At 40.2% G+C, this 12,890-nt stretch overlaps 1 protein-coding gene across 1 annotated transcript in view; it reads right to left on the minus strand.

The window, feature by feature from the left end:
- PRKCZ (protein kinase C zeta) overlaps nt 1-12,890 on the minus strand; it is a 67,038-nt gene that overhangs the window by 47,148 nt on the left and 7,000 nt on the right. The window contains exons 4-6 of the mRNA XM_063317672.1: nt 10,160-10,281; nt 7,579-7,668; nt 6,522-6,572 (exon numbers count right to left, since the gene is read on the minus strand). Coding sequence (XP_063173742.1) covers nt 6,522-6,572; nt 7,579-7,668; nt 10,160-10,281 — 263 coding nt within the window. The remainder of the gene's footprint in view (nt 1-6,521; nt 6,573-7,578; nt 7,669-10,159; nt 10,282-12,890) is intronic.

The following is a 12,890-nucleotide window of genomic DNA, read 5'->3' on the forward strand; positions in this document are numbered from 1 at the left end:
CAATTCATTCCAGAATGTCCATATTTTTGTGCAATTGTAGAAAATTAGCATGTACCAACAGATTGCTAATTTAAGTGGCAGCCTATTTTGGGTGAACAGATAATTGAAATTTCTCACTCTTGTCTCTGAAAATAATTCCCAGGCACAGAAATTTAAAGATGGTTCATTGTAAACACAAGACAGAAGAATGAGTGAGAATTTTAGGGTCAATTAAAGCAAGGTTTACACTAAGTTTTTCAAAGCCTCAAGGCATCTTCAGTGAGAACTGCAGCAGCACGATTGAGCACAAACTAGTCTACAGGCAGATACACAGGGCATAAAGAAGGAAATTACTTAAGTGTTTAAAAGCCTCTGACGACAACATGATTTGAAACAAACCGATTTATACACAACCACTGCAGATACTAGCTGCTAATAGTTAAGAATCAATGACATTTATCAGTTGCTTCCTGAATATAGCCACTTTTCTCAGCACCAGAGGAAGATGAAATATATGGGATTCATTCGGTGTATCTCAAAGACATCCATCGACGGTCTTTTCCCAAGCAGGCTTTTCAAATATCTCTTGTGTGATTCAGCCTGACCACTAAAACAGCAGGAGAGCAGGCATTCTATGTATCAGTGAAGAATTAGGTCAACCGAGTTCCACTAATCTATCCAAATCCATAATTTATAACGTGACTGTCAAATCAAGAGACTTTATGAGTTAATACTATGGAGATACCTTTAACAAGTGTAGCCAATCTACTGGGACTGCCCCAGTAAGCGTTTCAACTCTAGACCAGGTTGGTCAAGCTGTGGCAATAAAGCCCCTCTTTACAAACCTGATTCTTTTTTCACCACCACTACTGAAAGTCGGTGTCCCAATTCCTCGCCATTCTATAGCAAGACACACATCCAAACTGTAGCACAATACAGGTAGTCCTTGCTTAATGACAATTGGAACCAGAATTTTGGTCACTAAGCGACGTGGCTGGTAAGTGAATCTGACCTGATTTTATGACCATTTTGCATTGGTCATTAAGTGAACCACATGACCATTAAATGAATTACGCGGTTCTCCCGTTGATTTTCCTCCTGGAAGCTGGCTGGGAAGGTTAAAAATGGCAATCACGTGACCACTGCAACGGCCGTGTGAGGACTGGTCATAAGTCATTTTTCAGCACCGTCATTAAGTCCGAACCATCGCTAAACGAATGGTCATTAAATGAGGACTGCCTGTACCTACAACAGGTTTAATGGATGTTTAAAAACCCAGACCTCTTCAAAATCATGCCACCCCCTTTGGATCACTTAATGGTTTCTTTAAATAGGTTAAATGTGGCGCCCAAAGTTTGCCTAGCCCTGCCCTAGAGCAGTGAGAGAACCTTGCATATCCTTGAAATGAACATTTTAAAATGACTGAAGTACTTGCACGCTGAGATTATTCTAAAAGCTGCAACTACTGTTAACTATCTGTTTGAAGAAGCCAAATTTGGTTGGCTTTGACTCCACCGTGGAAAGGATAGCTTGTAACAAACCACAAAGCCGTAGGTTTCAGTGTTTTAAATCCCTGTAGTTGCAGATTTATGGAAGCATATTTTATGTTTAGCTGCCGGAAGTGTTTCCTTCCATTTATTTCTGAGCAGAGTACAAAAACACTTCTCCACCTCCTGTCATTAATACTGTAAAGATTCAAAGTATATCATATGTACTACGAGGAGAAAGCAGTAAAAGTCTTCGTAGTACATTTGTTATTATGCAGACCTATAAATAAAGAACTATTGAGACAAGAAGCTCCTTGCTATGCATCTATCGCAAAATAGGGACGTGCAGGGTTTTGACTGCAAACTTTGTCGTAAGACAGTGACATGTTGAAAAACCAGACTAAGATGGCCTAGGATGCTGTCTGCCTCTGTAGAAATGCACCTCCAGTTTTGGGGCCAGATGGAGCATACAAAAACATACCAAAACGTAATTGCTTTACTGTATAAACTTGCAATCTCTCATTTCAGAGATTCAAGGTAGTTTCAACGTATCATCAAAGGAATCAAATGATGGAAGGTAGACTTCAACCCAACCAAGGTCCACGCAGACAGGGGTCTGCAGTTCATCCCAAATTTCCCATCTCGCCCAATACAGGTATTAGCAATGGCCCGAGGGAAGAGGCACAAGCCTAGCATCGCATCTCCCAAAGCATCCACCACGGGCCAACTGCCGTTGGAGATCCTGCACGAGTGATAACCAATCAGGCATATTTAAGTATTCAAGATATTGGTAACTTTCACTGACAATAATTCACTTCCTTTTCATGTAGTTGCCTACTTTGGTATCAGTTTGTGGCTGGGTTACAACTTATTTAAGTGAATTTAACCGCCCAGAGTCATTTGTCGAGATGGGCGGTGAAGAAATGTGATCAATAAATAAAATAAACAAACGAATTCCAAGTCAAACCAGAATTTCGACTGGATTTTCATTTCGTTCTAGCTCAGGAACAGCACAATTGCTTACAAAGAGAGAGATGTACTCTATATGCTTCCTCTTCCTTTCACACACCAAATAGAAATCTGCTTTGGAGCCTCAGGAGGAAAAGGAAGGGCATCTTTAATCACAGAAGCATAACTTCTCAAATGTCCCTAAATGTTTTTGTGAGAAGTATCAATGTCACACCTGAACACAGAAAAACTCCATTACGTGTCTTTCAAAGTGCTAAATGCCATGGAAGGCTGTAAAATAATCTCATTATTACACCCTAGGAGTCAGTCTAAGCATCAAAGCCAGACAAAGGATCAACTTGTCAAGTGAGGTTTTCTTTTCCTGCAGATCACTTATCTGATACTACCCCAGTAACTCAAATAAAATTGTATATTTGTCCCACTTGCATTTATAGTATTTGTCAACGACACTGCTTTGTGTAATAGTAATGACATTTTCCCAGCCAAATTATGAGAGAAAAACCGGTCCTTTCTCCTTGATGTCAATGACGTGTTTGATATCTCTTATACACAAGTTGGACTGTGTAATTTTTTTAGACAAAGATTCCCCCCAAACTCACTAGCTATCACAATAAAGCTAAAACTATTGCAACTATTGGTCAAAAGTCTTTGAAACATAAGCAGAAAACTGTCTCCCATACTGCAAAGCAGTTTCTTGCTTCATTATCATCTGGAAGAGCCATTTTATGCAGCTGGATAATCCATCTCAGCAATTAATTTGGGTTTTTTTAGTACATGCTAAATACAAATACAGCCATTGCATGTTTTTCCTTCCATGCGAAAGAATCAGGACTAAAATTCTCCTCAAACATTGAATATTTTCAAAACAAATTGCTGGAGATAATTCTGGGGGAACCCAGCTCCACACCCAATTCATTTCTTCATGCTGAAACTAGACTTATTCCAATTAGATTTACATTATTATTAGATTATTCAATTTCTGTCTGAAGCTGATTTTCCGCCGGACATTAGATTAACTAACCTCTGTTTCTTGCAGCAAGTAAGATCTATGCCAGTAAAATACTTGATGGTTTCAAAAGTATTTCAAATCTTTAAATCTTTATAGAGATTTTTCCCCCTTGAGTTTTTCTTCTGCCAAACAAACCTTTAAAGATTGGATCTACAGCGTCTCCATCTAATTTGGTTTAAGTGCTCTTGATCATTGCAAGGAGCAAACACATGTCTGAATGCGAATATTATTGGGAGTGTATTCCCATGCCGACTCTTAAAACTCCTTTAACTTGACTAGGGAAGCAGTAAACCACTGCAGCAATTTTGGAAAGCGGATGTAAGAAATTACCACACAATTTCTTATTCTATCTAGGTGGCAGTGGTTAAAGGAAGATATGCTATATTAACACTTTTAACTGACCTGGTTTTTTTCTGACATATGATCCAGCTGGGTGACCTTGGGCCAGTCCCCCACTCTCAGCCCAACTCACCTCACAGGGTGGTTGTTGTGTGGAAAATAGGGGGAGGAAGGAGTACTAGGTATGTTCGCCGCCTTGAGTTATTTATAAAAATAATAAAGGCGGGATAAAAAAAACTAAAATAAAATAAATTACTGGTCTGATAGACATGGTATATAATCCTACTGGCAGTGATAAACTTTGTCCTGTTATCCTGGGCTATATTATTAGAGTCCCAATACATTAACAAATTAAATAGGATTAAAGTAAATTAAATTAAATTCATCCGAGAGTCTCTGGTGGCCTTCAGGGGCCCTGCCCCACATGTTGCCGGGTGTGGGACCCTGTTCTTCAAGTTGGGTTCCCGAGAACAGCTGGGAGTGTTGCTGCTGTACCAGCCCCCCTGCTGCGTAGCAACCTCCCTGCCTGAGCTGCCGGAGGCCGTCTCGGGTTTGGCGGTGGAGTTCCCCAAACTTATGGTTCTGGGGGACTTCGATCTGCCGTCCCTGGGGCGGGCCTCGGAGGCAGCTCGGGAGTTCATGGCTACCATGGCAGCCATGGGCCTGTCCCAGATCATTCGGGACCCGACTCGAGACAGTGGTCAGAAACTGCATTGGTTGCACTTATGGATGATCTCTGGCGGGAGCGGGATGGAGGCAGCGCATCCATCCTTGCTCTCCTTGACCTCTCAGCAGCTTTCGATACCATCGACCATGGTATCCTTTTGGGACGGCTCAAGGAGTTGTGGGTGGGCGGCGTAGTTCTGTGCTGGTTCACCTCCTTCCTCCAGGGCCGGTCCCAGTCGGTGGTGATAGGAGAGGAGAGATCCAGCCCTCGACCCCTCCATTGTGGGGTGCCGCAGGGTTCGGTTCTCTCTCCTCTCCTCTCCTACTTCGTTTCACCAAAAATTGCTTGGGGTTTTTATTTATTTATTTCCATGCTGTTCCTAATGAAAAGCAAATGGAAATTAGGACAGAGCTATAAGCCATAACTTGTCAAGTACTCTCTCGCAGGAATTACCTCCAGAGAGGGACAATTTACATACATTGGATTATCTTTCCTCCTTATAATCAATAATTTATTAATACAGATACAGTATGTGTAGAAGGGTTGGCTAGCTATTTACAAAATAGGTTGGAACATCTTCAGTCGAATCCATAAATATCTACTCAGACAAGATGACCTTGCCACTTGACAACCGTTCTGTATAACTCACAAAACTGCACAATAGACCACACTGGGTATGATATAACTGCTGAACTAACCCATTTCTGTGGAAAATTTATTTATTTATCCTGTTTCTCCACCGCCCATCTCGGCAAACGGCTCTTCACTGCAGAATAATATAGATTAAAAGATTATTTATTCACTCCTCTACATGGACTGTGAGAAGTGGTTTAAAAAACTCCCCTTGGCTTTAAAACTTGTCATATGGCAGTTGAATCTGCTCTTTTAGAAATATATCAAGAACACTCATGGATGCTAAAGCAGTTATTTTGACCCAGGCCAAATTTTTGACAAGTTCTCAGAATCTACACTCTTTTTTGTCTACCTATCGCAACTAACACGTGCTGGTTTTTTGTATATATTTATCGCACAAACAAAATCTGTGCCCTGGAATAAAAATACAACTTCACTGCGTGGTAGGAACCCAGTTAAAGCTGCTTCTATGCCATCAGTACAGGTGGATACAATGGGTTAAGGCCCAGATTAAATCTGAATTAATTCCCAGTGAAATTAATGGCTACGTTAGAACAGAGTGGTTTGCTAAGCTTCGGGTCAAGCCAGTTTACTGTCTGGCTCGCTAGGAAAACTGAAAGCAGGAAAGTGTTGTTTAATATGGGAATCGTTGCTTGGGAACTGTCAATGGATCAAAATTGCAATCTTCATGTGGGGTGCCATAAACCGGGTCTCTGAATTGGAATGACACGTTAACAGGGGTGTCAGGCTAGCATTAGTGAACATGCAGTTGTATCCCTGCCTCTTCTGTACATGCACCAACACCACATGTGCGCACAAAGAGATGGGCATGGGGACACAGTCTTGAGCAACACCTTTACTTTTCTCCCCCCCCCACCCAATAGATGCCACTGTATACCCAGCTTTCTGCTTCTAATTACATTAGGAGCTATCAATCAGGAGCAAAATAATCTAAAATGAGTAACTGCCTGTTTGCCTTTCCAAGTTTGAAGCTGTTAGTATTCATCTCCACTGAGATAAATCCACAGTTGGGGCATCCAGATAAATATGCAGGCATTGTATTAATACTGATATAGAATAAGACCATGCCGTTCTTTGGATCGAAAAGCGAAATGGTACTTCAGAGAATGCAGCCACAATGCACCTCTTGGCAGCTTTTTCTGGAATCTCACTATCATGGGGTAAAGCAGCTACACACCCTGGGTGGGGGGGAAAAATGCTGCTTTAAAGAAATGCAGACAAATGCCACATGAATGTCCATGCAAGTTAAATAAAACACCATACTATTTAAATATTATTTTCATATGAGAAGATTTCTACCTAGCAGATAGAAATTGCAGATTTCCTTTCCAGACCCGAAATATTTTGAAGGAAAATAAGAAGGGGGGCATGTGCTAAAACTTTCTAAAAACCAAATTCTGTTCCCCCCAATACTTACGATCTTCTCCCGGACAAGGCATGCCTGGTTGTTCTGGAATGCTGGGGAAGACTGCATCAAAACATAAAATACGCATAATAAATACACATTTCCTACAGAGTGGTCTTTCTAGCTGTTCACTCTTGAATGAATCACCAGTGACAGATTACTCCTGTAATCACAAAATTGGGATTCTAAAATGTGACAGTTCCTTGCAGACTTACGGTTGTAAGCTAGGGTCTCTGAAGACACCCAACTTCCTGAAAGCAAAGTCACGCTCAGGGTGACCGTTTGCCAAAGCAATACACACAAAAGGAAATATTTATACTGTGAATGCTCCTTGAAAAAGGGAAACATGTGCAAGGAATATTGTCATACAAGAAGCATAAATTCAAAAGAGGAAATATAAAAAAGATCCAGGCGAGCTGGCAAATCAGAACAGTACAGTTAATGGGCAGAAGATAAATTCCTATGATCTTTTCAGGATTTTTTCTCCAAACAACCAGCTTATAATCATAACTGCATCTCATTTATTTATCATTAAAGACATTCATGCACTTCTGCTCGATAAAAGGGTTATGTGGCTTATGATGATATCAAGCCAACAAGAAAACAGCAGTGAAGCACTCCAGTGACCATTAACAAGCATTGAAAACCCGTAAAAGAGTAGCTTGATTAAAATGAGACAGTCCTATGTTGAAGATCCCCCCCAAAGCGAAAATCTTCACCAAGTTCTTGAAGAGAGTTTACAGCAGGAAAGGCCTTCTCAGAAAGATGTTCCAGAGCTCAAACAGAGAAAAGATATATTACCAATGGCTTCAGTACCAAGGACCCAAGAAAGCAGATCTTCTGGTTATTTGTTGCTGTATGTAGACAGGACTGGGTTATGCTAAGTGTAACATTGGCAAGGATCAGATCCTTGTTGTCCAGAGAAGAGGCCAGATCACGCCTCAGAACCACATTTTGAGTTTGCTTCAGGAAGAAGACAGAAAGGAAGAACGAAAGGAGAATTTCTGGTGAGAGAAGACAGGGCTCAAATGTTTGCTAAACTACAATTCTCGGGTAGCACAAAACTTGCCATGGATAATAAGCCCTTCATCTCTGCACTGACAGTACAAACGGAATGCTTCCTCCAGTTCCATCTGAGACGAAATGGTACATGGATCACCTATTTAAAAAGGAACAAAAAAGGAAGAAAAGACATAAGGTCGTTTATGGAAGCAAGTCTTTTGTTTTTCCCCTGCCCGATTTTGAAATGGGGCAACTTAGAGGTCGCGTGAATTCATTTATACATTTCAGGGCAGTGAAGACAAAGACAGTACACTTAAGGGCTGAAAAAGAAGTGCTCTTACGACCAAGGCTGGGACCCAGAGACCCTTCCGTTCATAAATGTGAGCGTAGCTCAGTCTCATTGCTGTTACTCATCGGATGGGCTATGGGAAGATGGTAGCCCTGTGGTTCACCCCAGCATAAAAATAAAACACTGAAAATCAGAATAGCACACCGTAGAGCTGGACATTCATTCCATCTGCCAGAATTTTTCCCCTCCAATTAGCAGAGTAAATGTTTAAATGAATGGCAATCATTCTGTAGGATCACCTAGTCTGTATTAGGTAAGTCTTCATTAGTTGGCGAGCACCCTTTTCCTAAAGCAAATTCTCAACAGATGATGGATGGATCCTGTGTCTGTTTACTCAGAAAGGCCACTGAGTTCAATCCAGGTAGTCCTCAACTTATGACAATTGGGACCGTAACTCCCGTTGCTAAGCAAGGTGGTCATTAAGTGAGTCACACCTGATTGTACCTTTTTTTCCACAGCTGTTAAGTGAATTACATGGCAGTTAAGCAAATCCAGCTCCTCCCATTGAGTCTGCCTGTCGGAAGTTCGCAAATGGCAATCACGCAACCCCGGGACACCGCAACCATCATAAATACATGCCGGCTGCCAAGCACCTGAATTTTGATCACATGACTGCAGGGATGCTGCAATGGCCATAAGTGTGAAGACCGGTCATCACTTTTTTCAGCACCATTGTAACTTAAAACGGTCACTAAATGAATGGCTCTAAGTCGAGGACTACCTGTATCGCTTATTCCAAGGGAAGTACGCAATGAGATCACCAAAGAATATGGTGAATTTATAGTGTGAAACAACAAGTTAGAAAGCACCAGAATCTGAATATATCAGGCGCTCTGTATTATTGGCTATGCTGACTGAAGAACAGGCTAATAGTGCTTTAAGGAAATAAAATAATAATTACATATTTCACCCAAACTGCAGTACTTTTTATGTGAACTATAGTAAGTACAAATAAAGGGAACTGCCCTCTGAGGAAGATGATATACAAATATAGCTCCAGGTTACATACTTGGCTCAGTCATGGCTTACTAAGGAACCACAACTGGCTAGGTTTACACAATGCATTAAATTAAAAACCACAGCTTTCAACTCACAGTGGCTTAATATAGGTGAGCTCACCCATAAAGGACCACCTTCACCTACATATCCGCAAAAACACAAATGGAATATATTAAATTATCTGCAAAAGGGGTCACCCTGAAACAATGCTGCATTAACTCATATTTTGCTTTAATTCTGACTGATAAGGAATAAATACCACAAGAAGCCCTAAGCCAATCGTAATCAGTATCAGCAGGCTGGCTGCAAGATAATCTCTGTTTTTCTAGAGAATTTTTAAGCAAGACAGATTAGGATCTGTATGAAAGAAAAACTGTAGTGGATGAAAAGCATCCTAAAGGATGAGAGAACTGGAAACAACAGTGATATATGTGAATCACGTTTAAATACTTGTTTAGTACTCCAAATTTTCCTTATGAAAATGCTAAAAAAAAAAATGGCCATGAGGTTCTTGAGACCTTGGAAGAACTGATAAATATACAGGGGATTTAAAACATATCACTGATTTACTTCTGGGGTCTTGATTCTTACTTCAAAAGGAAGCTTGCACCTCACCTTTCCTGTAACTTTTAAAGGCTGGAATGCTTCTCAGAGGTCATTAAGTTCAACTCCCTACACAACGGAGCATGAGATTATGGCCTTTCTGACAGTCATTTATTATAATAATCATTAGATTTTTACCCTGCCTTTCTATATATAACTCAAGGCAGCACGCATACCTAATACTCCTGCCTCCTATTTTCCCCACAACAACAACCCTGTGGGGTGGGGTGGGTTTAGTCTCTGCTTAAAGACCTTTAGCAAAAAACAGGCTGCCACCTTTTCCAGGCTCATGCAGCTATTTCAAAGCCCCTTTCTTGCTGTGCATTAACACATTAAAGCATTAAAGAAGGGAGAAAGTACTTGATTGTGTATGGTGCGGATTCTTTCTCAACAGTGTCCATGCGGGGAATAAATGTACCCATGCAGTGTATAAGGGGAGACTATGGCTAGTTTGAATATCTGAGGCTATTAATTCAATATATGCATTTTCAAAATGCAGTGAGATACAATACATCCCTGATTACTTCAGTTTTATTTGTCCAATCTGAAGCTACCAATTAAGTGACAGTGCGAAAAAGCTTCAATGATTCAAAATAAAAAGTTATCATATCTCCCTTTCAGCCAGATAATTAACTACACCGTAAAGTGCCTTAGGAAAAATATTTTCAAAAAACACAGTTACAAAAGCCTGAAATACCTTCATTATCAATCCACTTCAGGGTAATTGGTTGTTCCTGAGATAAATTGCACATTTCTCTCACTTCTTCACAAAGTTCATCATAGTTCATTGATGCACCCACGTTTGTGATGAGGATGTCCCTGAAAGAGATGAATTCACAAGTTAAGTTAAGAACATGCTTAAACCGCCTGGTGTCTGCAAAGACAGACTATCTCAGTCAGGATCCTCAGCAGCTCCCTAGTTCAAGATATTAGAAGCAAGTTTTGAAACTATGTAACATTTGTGCACAGGTAAATAAATATAAGTAAATAATACTTGGCTTGAAAGAGGAACAATCCCTCAGAATGTAATTGGGCAGCTAAACTGAACAAATAAACTGAACCCATGAATTTTCCATACATTTTCCTAATAACCTTGCTTACTTGTTTAGCTTACTTGCTTACTTGTTTAGCTTACTTGCTTAGCTTGCTGCAATGCAAAATTCCCTTAATCTATACATTTATTTACTCCTTCAAACAGCAATGGAGCAGGACCACACACTGCCACAACAGCTTGATAAACAAGTATACTAAGATATAATGTGACTTATTCTAGGTTATTAAATTGTGTGAACCTAACCAATGGTAAGATTCAACAATCACATGTAAGTGGGATGCATGAACCCTCTTGATATATAGGTAGGACGTACAACAGGGCATAGGACCAATGTGAAGAAAGGAACAAGTTCATTCCTGTGTGTGGAACCAGGGCCTATCAAACAAAAAACTACAGAAAGCTCCCTAAAACTTAGCCCCTCATCCTATGTATAGGACAGATTGTATGAACCAACCAACACACACTAGCCTCATTCAAAGTGCTAAATGTATTGGAAGAGTGTAAAATAGTCTCATTTTTATACCCAACTAGACAATATAAGCACCAAAGCTGTGTAGCCACCTTATTTCTTATTTCAAAAGCTACAAAAGGTCTTAAAGGAGTAATCCCAAAAGCACATTAAGATACTCAAAAGTCTGATATAATTCCAGAATTTTCTAGACAAATAAATTACTATATGGCAGTTAGCTACATATGCACATTACATGCTCGTTCTTTACATTTTAGATGGCTATTGGACATCTCAGAAAATGGTAAAATTTATCGTTATGTCTAAAGGCCAAGTTATTACCCATTTTTGCCCTAATTACTGCTATTTACTGATAAATAAAAATATTGGATATTTTGCACTCAGGTCACTGAATGACCATCTTTGTGATTCTGTTTGTTGACATTTACTGGCCTATCTCAAGAGCCATCACATTTTTGAGGGAAAAATGCCATCCTTATTTTCAGTTGTAAAACAGTGAAATGGAAACTCTCATTCCCATTTTGGGTTAAGAAAGCATAAACTGGGGTGTGTGGATGTGTGTGGAATTACTGAATTTGGAAACTGTGAATCAAGAAGAAATAACCACTCAGTAATCACTCAAACATGAGGGATGCGGTGGCGCTGCGGGTTAAACCGCTGAGCTGCTGAACTTGCCGATCGGAAGGTCGGCGGTTCAAATCCGCATGACGGGGTGAGCTCCTGTTGCTAGTCCCAGCTCCTGCCAACCTAGCAGTTCGAAAACATGTCAGTGTGAGTAGATTAATAGGTACCGCTTCAGCGGGCAGGTAACGGCGTTCCGTTTAGTCATGCCGGCCACATGACCACGGAGGAAGTGTCTTCGGACAAACGCCGGCTCTTCGGCTTTGAAACAGAGATTAGCACCGCCCCCTAGAGTCGGACACGACTGGACTTCATGTCAAGGGAAACCTTTACTTTACCCTAATCACTCAAACATGACAGCAACTACAACAAAGCAGTTTTAAAAACGAGCATCAAACAGCAGCAATCTGCAATGCAGAAAGGACAGGTAATCAGTTTTCAACTTATGGAACTCAACAGCTGTTAAGTAAGATTTGAGAAGTTACAGGAGATGGGAGAAAAGATCTCATACTTAGAAGAACTGCCTTTTACTCAAAATTTCTATTTATTCCATCATGAAGTACTGTATAGTATAGGCCATGAGAAAATTTAATTAAAACACCACATTCCTCAACAGATTTCATTCCAAAAGGAAGACTACATTATTGCAACCTGTATTTTAGTCATTCAGCATGTACACTTATGCTACTTCAAGCAATTAATCTGTCACACCCAAGATGTACAAATACCTACCTTTTAAGCATCCAAGGAGACACATTAGCAAACATGAATAGTACAACTTCTCATGCTTACACTACAAGGCTTCAATTTAGTCATACTAGCAAAGGTGTTCTGTACCAGAAATAGGCACCTTAAATAATTTAGCACCTTCCCAAATAATACTTGACACTAATTTTACATTTTAATGTCTGCACCTTCACAGCGTGTGACACGTCAGATCATATAAAAATAGGAATTCTTCGCACACACTGGCAATCTTTCATTCTATATTTTACACCATAATTTGATAAATTATTAGTTATACAACATTTCATGTGTGATCAATAAACGCAGCCTTAGTAATTAAAGACTTTTACACTGCAAGCATCAACTTAAACCCCTTCCTGTTGAAGGTGGTGGTAAACAGAACATAGTGTTGCTGGGTAAGGTTTATCACCAAATCCATTTTAGAGTATGTGAAACTAAAAGAAGGGTGAAACTTGGATTTGCCCCAAATTATCATTAAATAGGGTCATGAAGGAGATCCAGAAATGCTGTCCAAATGCCATTTATTGACAGCCACCA

This window comes from Candoia aspera, chromosome 18 (assembly GCF_035149785.1).
Source record: "Candoia aspera isolate rCanAsp1 chromosome 18, rCanAsp1.hap2, whole genome shotgun sequence".
NCBI classification, from domain to species: Eukaryota; Metazoa; Chordata; class Lepidosauria; order Squamata; family Boidae; genus Candoia; species Candoia aspera.